The 17,215-nt window shown below is 49.1% G+C and overlaps 1 protein-coding gene across 1 annotated transcript; it reads left to right on the top strand.

The window, feature by feature from the left end:
• The first annotated feature begins 845 nt into the window (after positions 1-845).
• Positions 846-14,655, top strand: Cxcr5 (C-X-C motif chemokine receptor 5). The gene is made up of 2 exons (XM_021173373.2): positions 846-902; positions 13,550-14,655. Exons 1-2 carry the CDS (start codon positions 846-848, stop codon positions 14,615-14,617), a joined length of 1,125 nt encoding a protein of 374 aa, XP_021029032.1. The 3' UTR covers positions 14,618-14,655.
• Positions 14,656-17,215: the final 2,560 nt, after the last annotated feature.

Here is a 17,215-nt window from a genome sequence, read left to right as displayed (position 1 = left end):
TGTAGACCAGGCTGGCCTCAAACTCAGAAATCCGCCTTTCTCTGCCTCCCAAACGCTGGGATTAAAGGCGTGCGCCACCACACCTGGCTATACTGCGCTCTTGTCTGGTAATTTCATTTCATGTTTTTTTTCTTCTAGTATTTATCTTAGGGTTCTTCCCTTTGAAAAAGTCTAGCTTAACTCTTTCAAACTTGAGCTGAAAAGAGGGAGGGGGCAGGGTTCCCCCTCCCTGGCCGGGCAAAAGGATGGCAGTCACAGGTTGATCAAGTACCCTGGCTCGCCTGGGACTGAGGGGTTTCCCAGGACAGGGGACTTTCTCTGGTTCTGGGCAAACTGGGATGGTTGGTCACCCTAGTGATAAGGAAAGTGAGTGTGTAGAGGAGGCTGGGAGTACTCTTTTCTTAGCCCCTTCTATGAGGAGTTCCCCAAGTCTATATGCATCCCTCATAGAGATCCAGTGAGCAGAAGGGAGGGGCAGCCTTCACACCAGACGCTTGGCCCAGTTCAGACCATGAGTGCCAGGAAAGGCGCTGAAATGCTTGCGTAGTACTGACTCTGTGGGGGGAGTTTCCCTTTTTCTTAAAAAAAAAAAAAGAAAAGAAAAGAAAAGAAAAGAAAGGGGGAAACACACACACACACACACACACCAGAAAAGACTCAGTGGAAAAAAAAAAAAAAAAAGAGATGAGTCGAGAGGCAAGCAGCAAGCCCTCCCTGGCCCCAGGAGACCGCACATGGCTCATTTGTTTAAGTTTGCAGCTGACGCCTGCCACCTCTCCATAGGCACCAGCACAAACCTTCTCGACATCAGACAGTGACCAGCCTGGTGACGCAGAGCTGCAGCTATGAACTACCCACTAACCCTGGACATGGGCTCCATCACATACAATATGGATGACCTGGTGAGTCGAGTCATGTGGCTCCCTGCTGCTCTGATCCTGCTTGGAACTTTAAATATACTATGTCAAGGAAGAGGGGATAGCTTGGGAATCCCGCCGCAAGGATTATAGAACATAGGCAAATACATCCACTTTTAGACTCTTATTGTCTCCCATATCTGTTGCCCTTAATAGATGCCAAAGGGAGGTGGGAGACACAGGATCAGGTTTGGCATCTCCTGCTGTGTGGCTGAGGACACAGCTCTGCCTCTTGCTTCTTTAACAGAGAAGTTTCTCTTGTCTCCTTGAGTTAGAATGGCAAAGTCATTTGGAAGGGGTATTTTTGTTTGCTTTTTTTTTTTTTTTTTTTTTTTTTTTTTTTTTTTTTGAGACTGGGCTTCTCTGTGAAGCAAGCATTGGCTGTCCTGGAACTCTGTAGACTAGGTTCAAACTCACCTACTTCTACCTGCCAAGTACTGCGATTAAACGCGTGCGCCGCCGCCACCGCCGCCGCCGTCACCACCACCACCTGGCTGGAAGTTTTCTTCATGTCAGTTTGCTGGCAGTGCTAGTCAATCAGGCAGTGTGGAGTTGTTGGCTGGGAGAGGAGGGGTGGAAACAGTACTCAGTTGGTAGAGTGCTTGCCGAGTGCTGCTAGGCTCATCCTCAGCTTGCACACACTTAGTGTGGTGGTACACACCTATAATCCCGGCATGAGAAAGGTGGAAGCAAGAGACTCAGGGGCGGGAGCCTAGAACACATTGAGACCTTGTCTCCAAAAGAAGGTATATATAATTGTTCATCTTGCTGAATGACTTGATCATTAAGGCACAATACAACATCTATCTGTGTTGGGTGGAGAGACTGAGGACATAATCTTTGCCCTCAAGTCGCTGATGGTCCAGACAAGGTGGAGCTAATCCCTGGCTGGAAGCCTTTAGACAGTGATTTTGTATAGATGAAGAAATCGTGAGGCCAGATGGGTGGCAAGGAAGAGGATCCCAGGGGTCCAAGTCATGCAGCTGTATTGCTCCTAAAAACACCTTGGAGCACGCCGCTTTGTCCTGGGAGGGACTGTCATCTCTAGAGATACAGTATCTTGGAAGAGTTTCTTAGGTGGGAGCTTAAGAAAGAAACAAGCAAAGAAGGAAGCAGTGCCTGACACCCTCTCTGCCACCCGCCCGAGTGTCTTCCAGTTAAGCATAGGAGTTCACTTGACTTGGCTGCTATTGGACTACCAAAGGATGTTGTTAGGAGCAGTTCAAGTGGAAAACCCCAGGGCTGTGGGGCTGTGGGTTTTGGGCATCAGTAGACTTAGAACCTTCATCATGGCCTTATTCTCTAATGAGCTCCAAACCCAGAGCCCTATCAGCTCTCCTGCCCTAAGCACACCTTGAGGTGTTTCCCCTGACTCTCCCAGCTCGCCAGGATCTGTGATCTGCTTTATCATTCTTCCCACTATGTCCCTGGGCTTGCTGAACCTGCTCAGCTGGCATCACTTGGGCACTCTTGGGGATTCTGCAAATAAAAGGACCTCAGGCTTAGCTCAATGCTTTCTGTTGTTGTCTTGAAAAAAATTTAGGGGGTAGGGTTGTTTGTTGGCTTGTTTGTTTGAAACAGAGTCTCTGTGTAGCCTAAATCTGCTTCAAACTCTTGCCTGAGTCCTTTGAAAACCTAACTGTTCTACAGGGGAGTGTGCTCCCACGCTTGCTTGCCCTCATCCCCACTGCCAGCTGCCCCTGATATGGTTAGGTGGTATCTTCTGCCCTCAAGCTGACCATCAGCCCTGACCCACTTGGATGCCTTTGTAACCACCTGGAGACCTGGCCGTTCCTGGCTTCTGAGAAACCTCAAGAGTTTCCCCTAACTGCACGCCTCACATCACAGTGTGACCTACTAGAGACAGGTGGTAGTGGGGGCCAGAGGGACAGCGGGATGCACTCATGACATGAAGCAAACCTAGATTCCAAGGAGAGAAGCAAGGTAACTTCTTTCATGACACATATCAAACCCAAGGCCCTGAGCTATGTGCCCAGACATCTAGCTAGGAGTCCAGGGATTCTAAGACAACCCTGTCCCTGGAGTCCTTCAATCAGACATGTTCTTCCTTCACCCACCACCCACTCTCATCAAGGGTAGTTGTCACTCTGAAACACAGAACCTCCTCTTTGGCCCCACTCACCTTCTAAAAGGCCATGACCGGCCTTGGCACACTGCCCTATTCTGTCATAGCATGCATGTCCTGGAACGACAGAACTGGCAGAAAAGTTTAGCATTAGTGGCTTCTCCATAAAACAATGGGTTTCTGTTTTGCTCTGTCTGTCTGTCATACTGGACAAGACAGTATGACAAGGCCCTCCTGCATCCCCAGCTCTCCCAAGGAGCACTTCCTGCCCTGTGACAGACACTTGGAAGGACTGCAGGCTTGGCTCAATGCTTTCTGTTGCTGTTTTGAAAAAAAAAATTGGGTGGGTGGGGGTGTTTGTTGGCTTGTCTCTTTGAAACAAGAGTCTCTAGGTAGCTAAATCTGCTTCAAACTCATAGTCGTCTTGCCTGAGTCCTTTGGGTACTGGCATTATAAATCTCTGAGGTCTTAGCTTGACATTTTTCTTAGGCGTCCGCTGAGCTTCTCCCGTTGACTTTATTTTCTGCTCCTCACTCCCTGTCTTTGACCCAGCTGAGTACTGGCCCACTTCTCCAGATCAGTGGGTTCAACCCTCTCAACTCTGAGTTCTGAAACAACAGTCTTGATAAGTCAACCATCCCTTGTCTTAATTTTAATTTTCTTTTTACATTTGTTTATGTATAGTCAACAGAGGGTAACTTGTGGGATTCAGTTCTTTCTTTCCAGCATGCGTGTTCTAGGGACTTAATTCAGCTTTTTAGGCTTGATGGCAGGTGCCCATTAAGTGTCTCACCAGCTACTCTTTGTATTATTTTTAATGACAATTAATTTTGAGATAGGATTTTTTTTTCCCTTTGCCTTTTTGAGACAAGGTTTCTCTGTGTAGCCTTGCCAATCTTGGAACTTACTCTGTAGACCACGTAGATCAGGCTGGCCTAAAACTTAGAGATCCAGGTTGGAGAGATGGCTCGGCGGTTAAGAGAACTGACAGCTCTTCCAAAGGTCCTGAGTTCAAATCCCAGCAACCACATGGTGGCTCACAACCATCCGAAATGAGATCTGACACCCTCTTCTGGCTTGTCTGAAGACAGCTACAGTATACTTAGATATAATAATAATAATACATAAATCTTTTAAAAAACAAGAAACAAAAAACTTAGAGATCCGACTGCCTCTACCTCCCGATTGCCGGGGTTAAAGGTATGCACCACCACTGCCACCTGAGACAGGATCTTTCTAAGTAGTCCTTCCTGTCCAGAAACTTGCTATGTAGATTAGGCTGGCCCTGAACTCAGAGATCTGTCTGCCTCTGATTTTCAAGTGCTGAGATTAAAAGTATGCTCCACTATACCCTGTCCAGGCTGGCCTCAAAGTCAGAAATCCGCCTGCCTTTGCCTCCCAAGTACTGGGATTAAAGGCATGTGCCACCACTGCCAGCTATCAATGAATTTTTAATTGTTGTTGTTGTTATTATTATTATTAGTGTGTGTGTGTGTGTGTGTGTGTGTGTGTGTGTGTGTGTGTGTATGCCATCTGTGTGGAGGTCAGAGAACAACGTTTGAGAATTCCTTCTCTCCTTCTTCCATGGGTTCCAGGGAGCAAGCTCAGGCCATGAGTCATCAGGCATGTATAGAGAGCACCTTTCCCCATCGAGGATCTTTTGTCCCTTGAACTCAAACACACTTGCTGGCCATGGGCAGCTACTAAACTTCTTGATGGCTAAGAGCGAGGAGAAGAACCCTAGCACCTAGAGTAGGCATGGCCAGAGGTCACCCCACTCTGGCGAGGTGGGTCCGGGTGGCCCTGGAGGAGATCCTGCCCAAGAGAACCACCATGAGTTCTTTCATGTCACTCCTCAAATCAGAGGTCCGCGGTGGGGCTTGTCTGGAACCAACACAGACTAGTTCTGAAGTAAAGTTCCAGGCGTCAGGAGGGGAGGCTGCCATAGAACAGGGTGAAGCTAGTCTAAGTCTCGCTTCCCTGACCCTTCTTCATTGACGATCATCAGGAGCCATGAATTCACTGTGACCAGAGCATCACAGGTCACAGTTTGTCCACACACAAGTGTCTCAGTTCAGCAAGGGAGTTAAAAAGAGGAACCAAAACTCGCTCAAGCTGTTTCTGGGCTTTACCTGGGTGGAGGGGAGGGTCCCCCTTGTTCTAACCATGTGAAAAGTCCCACAGAAGCCCCAGTAGAGGAAGCCTCAACCGAGGGTAACTGGAGGGATCAGAAATGAGGGGAAACCTGAAGCCAGCCTTCGAGGGGTTGCATGAGGGGGAAATCTAGGTTCTGTTAGTCAGATATCACAGACCGCATTAGGAACATACCTCTTCATAAGAGACCCAGCCTGCCTGGTCTTATTCCTTTGGCGGACACATAAAAAGCAACAGGATTTGGGATGCAAAGTCAGAGTACAGGAATGAGTTTCTTTTGGGAGTGAAAGACAAAGTGTTTCAAATCCACACCATCCCAGAAGGCCCAGCAGGATGGTTCAGAGGGTAAAGGTGCTTGCTGCCAGCCCTGACGACCTGAGTTCAGTCCTGCGTCTCATAGGGAAAAGAGAAAACCAACTCTGAAGTTGTCCACTGATCTTTTGAAATTTCCACACAGAGATAAATATAATATATATTTTTTTAACTTAAAGCAAGTGTTATCTCAGGAGGTAGCTTTAAGAGGTTACTGGGAGATGCGTGTGCATGTTCCTCAAATACATGACCCCATGTTCACAGTGTAGACAGCCATTGGTTCTCAAGATGAACTCATTTTAAACCTAAAGATGTGGCAAAGCCATAGTTCTTCCACGTTTCCCCCAGAGCCAAGCATGATGGCAATGACCTAAGCATTTAAGAGATTGAAACAGGGAGGGTCATAATGTTCAGGGTAGCCTGAGTTCAAGGCTAGCCTGGGCTACACAGTGATATCCTGTTTTTAAAAACTACACACTGGGGCTAGAGAGATGGCTCAGTGGCTAAGAACACTTGCTGTCCTTCCAAGTTTGGTTTCTAATACCCACATCTAGTCTGATGAGCTCTTCTAGCCCCCAAGATCACACACACATACGTGGCACACACACACACACACACACACACACACACACACACACACACACTATATATATATATGCACACACAGAAACATAAGTAAAATAAAAAGAAATATTTTTTTAAAATACTAAAAATCAAAAGCACTACATACTCTTAATGGCCAAAACCCTCAGGCAGAGATGGGAGAGGACCCAGTAGGTTTGCTCCTTTGGGGGAAAAGAAGGACAAGGGGCACATGACAAACCAGAGTCCTGAATTGTCTTTGGGGAATTCTGAAGGAAGAGTGTGTTGAGAAGAACAGATCTACACACCCACAACCCAGTCTCATTCCTATAGACTGCACCCTGCAAGTTACTGAAGGCTAAAATGAGAGACACCCTGCACAGCCTCTCCCAGATCCCAACTGGTGGCTGGAAACACTCACGTAAAAGGAGACATAAGCTCAGCAGAACCTGGAAACACAAGCCTGGAATCCCAGCTACTCAGGAGACTAAGGCAGGAGGGTCCAAAATTGAAGACATTGCCTACAGAGTGAGTTCAAAGCCATCCTGGGCAACTTAGTGACATGACACTGTCTTAAAACAATGAGTAAGGGCCAGGTGGTGCCTGTGCACATCTTTAATTCCAGCACTGGAGAGGCAGAGGCAGGCAGATCTCTGAGTTCGAGACCAGCCTAGTCTATAGAGTGAGTTCCAGGACAGCCAGGGCTACAAGAGAAATTCTGCCTTGAAAACACAAATAAGGCCTGGAGAGATGACTCAGCAGCCAAAAGCATTGGCTGCACTTCCAGTGATCCTGAGTTCAATTCCCAGCTACCACATGGTGGCCCACAATCATCTGTAATGGGATCTGATGCCCTCTTCTGGTGTGTCTGAAGACAGCTACAGTGTACTCATATATATAAAATAAATAAATTTTTTTTAAAAAATCTACATCTGTTTTAAAAACACACAAAACAAAACAAAAGTAAGTAAATAGTTATGCTTTTTTGCTATGAAAGTATGAGGATTCAAGTTCACATACAAGAAGATCCTTGGAGGGCTGGAGGAAGGGCTCAGCAGTTAGGAGCACCGGATACTCTTCCAGAGGTCCTGAGTTCAATTCCTAGCACCTACATGGTACAACCTTATATAACTCCAGACCCATAGGATCCAACACTCTCTTCTGGTATGTGCAGGCTTGTGCATATGGCCACAGACATATATGCAGGCAAAACACCAGTACACATGAAGTGAAAATAAAATAAAGAAGTTCATTTAACACTCGGGAGGCAGAGGCAGGCAGATTTCTGAGTTCAAGGCCAGCCTGGTCTACAGAGTGAGTTCCAGGGCAGCCAGAGCAACACAGAGAAACCCTGTCTCCAAAAATCCAAAAACCAAAACCCAAAAACAAACAAACAAAAAAGTTCATTTAAAGGGAGGGGGATACTGGCACTCACTGGTCAGCAAGTCTACATAATCAGCGAGTTTAAGGTTCAGTGAGACTGACAACAGATAAGATGGAGAATGATGGGAGAAGACACCTGATATCTACCTCTGGCCTCCATAAACACACACACACAAACAACACACACACCCCACAGTCACAGTAGCTCAGTGGAAGAGCACTTGTCTAGCTTGCGATATTGCTCCACAGAGAGGAGCCTGGGAGAACAATGCACTGGGCAGGAAGCCCTATAGGCTCTTCAGGGCTGGGGACTAGGGTGGGCCGGTGGGCTAGTGAAGCAGAGACTACTGTGGGAGGGGAGCTGAGACCATGCTAGGAAGCAACTCAAATCTGTCCACACAGGGCATGACAGACAACCAGGACACCAGTGAACAGCAGACTCGAGAGGCAGGGTTGACTTCCCCGAAGCAGGAACTCTTCCCTTGCACATGAGCTCAAAGATGTCCCCCTGGTGGATCACTGTGCCTGTTAGAAAGTCGTCCCTCGGGGACTGGTGAGATGGCTCAGTGGGTAAGAGCACCCGACTGCTCTTCTGAAGGTCCAGAGTTCAAATCCCAGCAACCACATGGTGGCTCACAACCACCCAAAATGAGATCTGACTCCCTCTTCTGGTGTGTCTGAAGACAGCTACAGTGTACTTACATATAATAAATAAATAAATCTAAAAAAAAAAAAAAAAAAAAAAAAGAAAGTCGTCCCTCCATCGACTGGAGCCACTTGGGAGCTTCTGCCCAGTTCTCCTGCTCTATACGTGAGGCTCACATCGGAGTCTAGCTGTCTCCTCTGAACCAAAGGCCCTTCCCAGCCCTTGAAGACAGTTCCCGTAGGCTTCAGGCTTCTTTTTCCTATTTCCTACATTCATAGTACCTGGAAATGCCTTTCCAGGGAGGGATTTTCCAAACCTTTCAACAGAGCCAACTGACCTGAAAAAGAGTTCACCTCATCTAGAAAAAGCCTATGACGGCCTGAACGCCCAAGGTGTGTGTGTGTGTGTCTGTGTGTCTGTGTGTGTGTGTGTGTCTGTGTATGTCTGTCTGTGGCTCTGTGTATATGTGTGGTGTTTGAGTCAGGGTCTACGTATGCTAACTATGCTGGTTTCAAACTCATGAGCTCAAATGACTCGTTCGACTCAGCTTCCCAGCTAACAGAGACTACTGGCTACAACCCAACCCAGCTCTAACTTGCACCCTGCAATAATTCTACCTGGTGAATCTGGGTTCCCCGTCTCTGCTTATGAAGGGCTCTGCATTGTTAGTGTTCTCCAGCCACACCCCATCCAAAGCATCCTGAGTGCTAGAAGAAAATCCAGGGTACATCCTTAAGGAATATTCCCCAGCCTGCTCCCAGAGAAATCCAGTCAGCAAACCCTCGCAGGCTGCCTGCTAGACAGCTCGAAGAAACACACACACACACACACACACACACACACACACACACACACACACACGGCTAGAGGCTCTCCAGGGAGAGACCCCAGTCTTGTGTAGAGGGAAGAGGAGCCTGTGTGGATGCCGACATAGGAAGAACACTTTGCGTCGCTTACCTCTTCTTCCCACCCAACCTCCAACAGCAGGACCAGCTTCCCATCCTCCTGGCCCAGAGCTCACAGTGCTTTCTAAATACATCCCTAGCTTATGTCTGGCATCATTCCAGGCAGCATACGTTCCCGTGGGGCATGTTCCCGTGGGGCATGCATCCCTAGAGCTTGTGTGTACGCTGTCTGTGCTCTGTTTGAGTGCCTGTCTATGCAGCAGAGCAGTGTGGTCCCACCTGGGCATATGTCTGTGTCTATATAGGATGTGTGTTGCCCATCACAATGCGGGTACACAGGAGGGTTTCTGCTGCCTTTTGTAGCCAAGAATGAGGGGGCCATTCATCCCATCGCTGACAATGCACTCTTCCCAGTGTGTTAGCTAGGCCAGCTCCCTTTGACAGCATCTTTCCACCAGGCCAGAGCCAACCCTACCTAAGGCTTCTCTCTAGGGTTTGATGGAGAGGAGGAGGAGGAGGACCCAAGCTCCTGTGTATGGGGAGTGGCTTTAACATTTGTCAAGCTCCAAAAATGTTTGACACCTTCTGTTGATTTATACCAGACTAGCTTCCTCCCATCGTCTCCTCCTCTGAACACTTTGCCAAAACAATACCTGTTGGCATGGAGGAAGAGACAGACCCTCACCCCCTTACCTGTCCCAGTGGGAATGTCACACGGATTGAACTTCGAGTGAAAAGGAAGTTCACCAGCCTAGATAAAAACTTGAGCCGTTATCATGAAAGGCCTCTGGGCCAGACAGGCTGGCTAGACTCACATGCTCCCCTGGATGGGTTCGGCTGTTACCAAGGTGAGTCATCACATCTCCACCATCTGCCTGATGCGTGTGCTCACCAGTTCACCCCACAGCTTCCCTCTCCACCTCCTACTGCAGAGTCAGAGTCAAATAGCTCTACTCAGTTCTACTGGAAACAACTCCCTAAAGGGATAGAGAACCCACGTTAGACTCCAAGCAGAGTTTACAGACAGATGCAAACGTGTAAATCCCTGCTGAGCCCCAGATGGAGTCAACTTGGGGGCCTTGAAAGAAGGCCGGAGTTTAGAGAGGCAGACTTGAAAAAGGAGCGAAGGTGACAGGAAGCTGCCTGGGTTGCTGGGGACAGGTGGCTGTGGCACACATACCTGAGGAATAGCATGTCTGGTGCAGTGAAGTCGTAGGTACGGTCTGATACATCAAAGGAGTGTGCATTTGGGAGAAATTTATTTTTGCAGGGCTGAGGCTCAAACTCTGGGCCCTGTATATGCTAGGCAAGCATCTACCTGCTGAGATGCACTGCCAGGACTACTTTAGATAAAAATGTAAAGGCCTTCTACCTGGGGCATTGAAGCCCTATCTAACAGGTCGATTGTTTTCAAGAGTTGTAGGGCCATTCTCTCTCACACCGGCTGTTGTACAGCCCTTTTTTGTTTGTTTGTTTGTTTGTTACAGAGACCCAAGCAATACTTGCCAGCCTGGAACTCATGTAGATGAAACTGTCTTTGAGCCTTTCATCTCCTGGCCCTTCTCTCCAGTGTTAGGATAACAGCCTGAGCCACCATACCTAGCCAATGCCTATATTTGCTTGTTTGTTTTTACCATAGAATCGAAAGTAAAGAACACTAGTTTAAAGGCAAGAAGAGGAGCTGTGAGCCCTAACCTAGACACTCCTGTTAGCTCAACTTGGCTTATCCTAGGGACCTAGCAATGGCTTACAACATCATCTGCTGCCATTGCCTGATGCTGAGGTGTAGGCAGAATATAAAAGCGCTGCTCACCGCCCCAGTTGGCTCTCTCTGTTCCCTCCTGTTCCTGGCTGACTCCTCTCTCTCCCCTTTTCCGTCCTTCTCTGCCCTGCCCCCTTCTCTGCTCTCATGGCTCTGCTCCCATCTGCCTGCCTCTAACCATCTTCCAGGCCCTCACTCCCCTCCCTTCTACCACTAAATCCCCTTCACACCAGATCTGTTGCGTGGCGTGATTTCTCAGGGAACACCTTGGCACGGGCCCACCAGGTACCCACTTCCCCCATTATATTTCATAACAACTCTTGCCTACCACCTTGGGCCTTTATGCTGTATGAATACCCTGTTGTTGGTTCTGAAATTAAGCTGTGTGAGTTAAATGTCTTTCCCTGAGAGGACAGACATAAACAACATAAACTTCATTTCCTTCCAAGGGTGTGTTGAATTCTGCTGTGTGAAACTTGACTTGATCCACTTTTCTGCAAGTGAACATTATCATCAAAAAGTGGCTTTAATATATATATATATATATATATATATGGTTTTACTATTGTCTATGATATCAGAAAAACAAGACAAAAGATACCTGTTTCTTACAGGTGATGGGGAGTCATTAAAGGACACTAAATCTATAGGGCCTAGTTAGGTGTGGTTATTTGCCCTGTGTAGGTGTAGATTTGGTTTGTTTGTTTTTGAGACAGAGTCTGGCTATACTGACAATGGAACTCAAATCGTGGGCTTAAGCCATCCTCCCCCCTCAGCTCCTGAGAAGTGTGGGGCTGGGATCTGAGTACGAGGAAGCTCCCCCTGTCCACTGGGTAGGAAGTGGAAAAGAACAGAAACAGTAGTAAGTAAAGGACCCATAAGGCGGGAGTGAGGCTCCAAGGTCAAGAGCACTTGCTACTCTTGCAGAGGACTGGGGTTCAATTCCTAGCACCCACATGGTGACTTCCACCATCTGTAACCTCAGTTCCAAGGGAACCAGGGCCTTCTTCTGACCTCCATGGGCACTAGGCGGTCACATGCACACATACACACGCGCGCGCGCGGGCAAAACTCTCATACACGGAAAATAAAAAGGTTTGAAGTCTAATTTTTTTAAAAAATTGAAAGAAAAGTAAGGGGAAAGACCCATAGAGAGACAGGATGGGGGACAGGATGAAGTGACGACAGAAGAAGGGACACTGGAGAGTGGGTAGATAGTGCTGCCATTGTACCATGTGTCCCCATCCCCTCTGAAAGAGCCACCTGCTCTAGGGACCAAAAGACCAAGATGGGGAATCGGTTTACCCATCAGGGGAAGTGAGTGTGTCACCCACAACAGTGTGCCTGGTGGCAAGAAAGATTTAAGGTAGCCATGAACCAACCCCTACTGGCAGGAGACCCTCACTCTCCTCAAAGGGGGTCAGCACAAAGACGAGATCGCCAGAGCCTAGAGGACAGAACAGCCCACTATCTCTTACCTCCCTGGGGCCCATCACTTATATCACTGTGTTTTGAACCCATAGTCGGTTGGGTGTAATTGGTTTTGTATTGCCCAGGAAGGAGGTTGACCAGGGCAGGGCAGGGCAGGAAGAACAGTGTAGGGAGCTGAGGAAACGCAGGTGCAGGGCAGCTGTGAGTGAAAGGTATGAAAACAGGCACTCTGTCTTCCTCTGTGGTTAGCAGGCAAACAACCTGAGAGCTGGGGTGATGGAGGGCAGTGGCAGATGGGGAGGAGGATGCGGAGGTAGGGACTTCCGGAGATATAACAGGCACGCCCCCTTCTTTTCCACGCAGAAAACGCTTCCTCCCTTCCCTGCGCCTAGTCTCCCTGTGTGTGACTCACATTTGCCTCCGCTGCTGGGTTCCTGTGCCTAGGGAGTTTACTCTCTGCTTGGGAAGTAGGAAACTTAGGCTCCGCCCCTTTCCCAGAAGCCTTTGGAGGGAAGTGTGGGTAGCATCTCTCAGTGTAGCGGTATTGATTGACTGAAGACAGGCAAACGTGCCTTTAAGCAAACCTCCTCTTTGAGCAAGACAGGTCTGTAAAATAAGAGTTAGATTACATACCTCAAGCGTGTGTGGATTAAACCAAATAGGAGGCCATTTCCTCAGTTTCAGCAATAATCAAGACAGGAAGAAGGGGAGAAATTTAGAGGAAGTAAGCCAGCCACATCAGCACTCAACCATTCCCCACCCCCAGTGAGAGCTTAGATTTACAACCCACTGCCCTTACAGAATTGGAATGTTGGCTTCTTGTTCCTATCAGGTTCCATTCCCAAATGCCAATACTGACTGCAATCCCTACGCCTTCCACCTCTAAGAACACCCTACCACTTTGTGAGTGACTACCGGTCCAGTTTACATACAAACAAACGAACAAAAACGAAAGAAAAGAAGAGAAAAGAAAAGACCTGAAGTTTCAGGCCAGGGATGTGGCTCAGTGGCCGAACAGTTGCTCAGCACTACCAAAAATTAGAATAAAAAAATTATATCTAAGAGACAGGGCATGGGGGCATGTGCCTTTAATCCCAGCACCCAGCAAGCAGAGACTACCCAAAGCTGAGGTCAACCTGGTCTACATAGTAAATTCCAGGCTAGCCAAGGCTATAGAGGGAGATCCTGCCTAAAATAAATATGTAGAAGGGAGGAAGGAGGGTAAAAATGGCATGTTTAAGGACAGGCCAAGAGGAAACAGAATAGTACAGACAAAAAGCATTAGCCTGGAAGGACAGGTAACCTCACAGAGAAAAGAAAAAAAAAAGATATGGCTATCGTTTTCATTTCTCTTTCTTTTGGTCCTTACAGTACAAGGAACTGGCCTTCTACAGTAACAGCACGGAGATTCCCCTACAGGACAGTAACTTCTGCTCTACAGTCGAGGGACCCTTACTGACGTCCTTTAAGGCGGTATTCATGCCTGTGGCCTACAGCGTCATCTTCCTCCTGGGTATGATGGGAAACATCCTGGTGCTGGTAATTCTGGAGAGGCACCGGCACACTCGGAGCTCAACCGAGACCTTCCTCTTCCACCTCGCAGTAGCCGACCTTCTCTTAGTCTTCATCCTGCCTTTTGCAGTGGCTGAGGGCTCTGTGGGTTGGGTCCTAGGGACCTTCCTCTGCAAAACTGTGATTGCTCTGCACAAGATCAATTTCTACTGCAGCAGCCTGCTGCTGGCCTGTATAGCTGTAGACCGGTACCTAGCCATCGTCCATGCTGTTCACGCCTACCGCCGCCGTCGACTCCTCTCCATCCACATCACCTGCACGGCCATTTGGCTGGCCGGCTTCCTGTTCGCCTTACCGGAACTCCTCTTTGCCAAGGTTGGCCAACCTCATAACAATGACTCCTTACCACAGTGCACCTTCTCCCAGGAAAACGAAGCGGAAACTAGAGCCTGGTTCACCTCCCGTTTCCTCTACCACATCGGGGGCTTCCTACTACCGATGCTCGTGATGGGGTGGTGTTACGTGGGCGTGGTCCACAGGCTACTGCAGGCCCAGCGGCGCCCTCAGCGGCAGAAGGCGGTCAGGGTGGCCATCTTAGTGACAAGCATTTTCTTCCTCTGCTGGTCGCCCTACCACATTGTCATCTTCCTAGATACACTGGAGAGGCTGAAGGCTGTGAATAGCAGCTGCGAGCTGAGTGGCTATCTCTCTGTGGCCATCACCTTGTGTGAATTCCTGGGCCTGGCTCACTGCTGTCTCAATCCCATGCTCTACACCTTCGCTGGCGTAAAGTTCCGCAGTGACCTCTCTCGGCTTCTGACCAAGCTGGGCTGTGCTGGCCCGGCCTCCCTTTGCCAACTTTTCCCCAGCTGGCGCAAGAGTAGTCTTTCTGAGTCAGAGAATGCTACTTCGCTCACCACCTTCTAGATCCCGGAAGTCTCAGGGCCCATGTCTGTTTCTGTTTTCCATGGGAGGGATAAAGTGGTGGCGGAACCCATCCAACACGAGCTTGGGCCAGTGTCCCCAGATGGGAAAGCTAGATAAACTCTCTCTAGAATGTCCCTAAAGCTCTTCCGCCAGCCTTCAGGCTAGACTAGAGCCACCGGAGGGGAAAGCAGCCCAAAGGCAAAGCAAGCAATATCCAGGCCACCTGTATCACCTTAGATGAAGAGAACTCCACACACCTCCCATCCTAACCAGCTAAAGCTAAGCTCAGCTTTATTTCTTCCTGGCCATAGGGACAACTACTTCTGCTGTGGCCCAATCTCATCTTCCTCCTGATTATGAGCCCAGACTCTCCTCCCAGAATGGATTCCATCATCTTAAAGACTACTGGCTGCCACAGCTACCCACCACTCCTATACCACTGAGGAATAGCCAGCTGGCGGTGGCAGACTATGGCCTTAATGTGCCTGTCTCCTAAATACAGACTTCATGCCAGACCTTCAACCGTGCCTTTCTCTTAACCAAGCAGAAAGCTGAAACCGATCTACTTTAGGTAGCTGTCTGGTTCCAACCTAACCAGCATTGGGTCAGCCCCATGTTACTGGATCTTGGATTACAGACTGAGGGCAAGTTCCAGAAAGTTCTGGAAGCTAGCCAGTATCCTAAGAAGAGTAAAGGGCAAGCCAGCAGGAAAGAGGCCCAGCGGAAAAGTGGAAAGACACCTTTTCCAGGCTCCAATGAAGAACAAGTAAAAATCAAACCCAGCTGTCTTCTCCACCCATGGACCAAAGCTTCCAGACTGGCGGGGAAATGAGATCCAGGGCCCTCGTGGATTCTGCGCACCAATGGGGAAGGAAGCCAACTTGCCTGGGGAAAGCAAGATAGCAAAGTGGTCCTAGCCTCGAGAGAGGAGACACCTAGCTAAGAGAATGACAACAGAGGTCCCTGTCTTCATTAGGCAGAGACAATATGAGAAGCCAACCTGGGCAGGCAAGTCCTCAAACCCCAGGAAAGCAGTACCCTGCCCCTGGGAGGGTACCACTCACATGGAACCAGAGGAAGCTGCTCCATGCACACATAGGGGAAGTTAGCAGGCAATTCTGAGCTCGGCTTCCTCCCAGTCACCGATCTGGGGGCGTGGGGGTAGGAAGCAGAGTTGCCTAGTACCACTCAAGCCAACCGTACAAGCTCCCTGGGGGATCCCACTGGGGAAACCAATGCTATAGCTTCAGAGACTGTATTCTCATTGCAGAACAGTAAAGACACCTGGGGACCCCCTTTTCTGCTCCCAGCATCCAATTGCCAGCTGAGAAGAGGCAAACCGGACACAGAAATAAAAATGCGAGAGATGGCATTTTTGAATTTTCTCTTTTTAATAAAAAGGCACCTATAAAACAGGTCAATACAGTACAGGCAGCACAGAGACCCCCGGAACAAGCCTAAAAAGTGTTTCAAAATAAAAACCAGGAAGATGTCTTCACATATTGTATTTATATATTTATATTTTATATATATATTTATATAATGGTACAAAATGGCTGGGGTATGGCCATGGATGGAGGGAGAAGGCTGGCCTGTGGAGATCACCTTGGGAAGCTAGTGGTAGAGGTGGGAGACGAGGGCACAAGAAGAGGGCATTGGGCCCTTTGTGGCCAGAGCCCTCTCCTTGGAGTAGGGCAGGCTAGACAGTCTGGGCAGGGTGGGGATGTGGGTGGGGGCACAAGGCCCAGATGGAAGCAGGGAGGGCAGTGTCTGGCAAGAAGGACAGGTTTCCACCCACCTCTCAACACAAGAGACCTTGGCTATGGTCCCTGGGAGGGGCAGGAGAAGCCAGGGGCCTGCAGCCAGCTCTGGAGGGGGCTTGGTGCCTGGCCTGGCTGATGGTGGACAGCACCAGACTGGGAGAAGTGGGCACGAATTCCCTTTGTATTACAGCTGCCAAGGCAAAACCAGGCCCTGCAGGTCAGAAAGGCTGGGGACAGGGCCCTGGTAAAAGACACCCTGTCTAGAATGGCCCTTGGCCCTGGAGGCAGGACAGGAAAGGCCTTAGCCAGGGAGCTGCCCGCCACCTTACAAGGCAGGAAAGGACGTGAGAAAAACAGAAGTAGTTTACTCCTGGGGCCAAAGGGGACAAAACACCCATTCCTGTATGGCTTGAGTCTGACCAGGGGCGGGTGAGGGGCTCTCCTGGGAAGTCAGAGGAGAGGCAGTGGCTGTGTCTGGTGGGCATAGACAGATCTGGTGCATGGCCCTGAGCCCTGGACAGAAGGATCTTGCAGAGAGTAGGCAGGCAGAAAGGAGGCAACAGGATGTTCTCGCTCACACTGCCTTCCCTCGCTCTGCACTAGAGGTGGAGGGCCAACTCTGTCCCTTCCTTCTTTGGTGAGAAGCAAGTGGTGCTTTCTAGAAGAGTCCATGCCCTGAGGGGTTACCTGGCCCACGGCTACTGCAGCCAGGGTTCCAGCATCCTAACCCCTCCATAGCTCCATTCTATGGGGCCACACGCTGCCCCTTCCTTCTCGCCTTTTATCCTAGAATGGGGACAAAGGGCTTCAAGTTCTGGCTAAGATGTAGCAGCAG

Source organism: Mus caroli, unplaced genomic scaffold (genome assembly GCF_978045245.1).
Source record: "Mus caroli unplaced genomic scaffold, Mus_caroli_1 scaffold_11, whole genome shotgun sequence".
NCBI classification, from domain to species: domain Eukaryota; kingdom Metazoa; phylum Chordata; class Mammalia; order Rodentia; family Muridae; genus Mus; species Mus caroli.
Note: the sequence above shows the minus strand (reverse complement) of the source record. Positions and strands in the feature narration are given on the sequence as shown.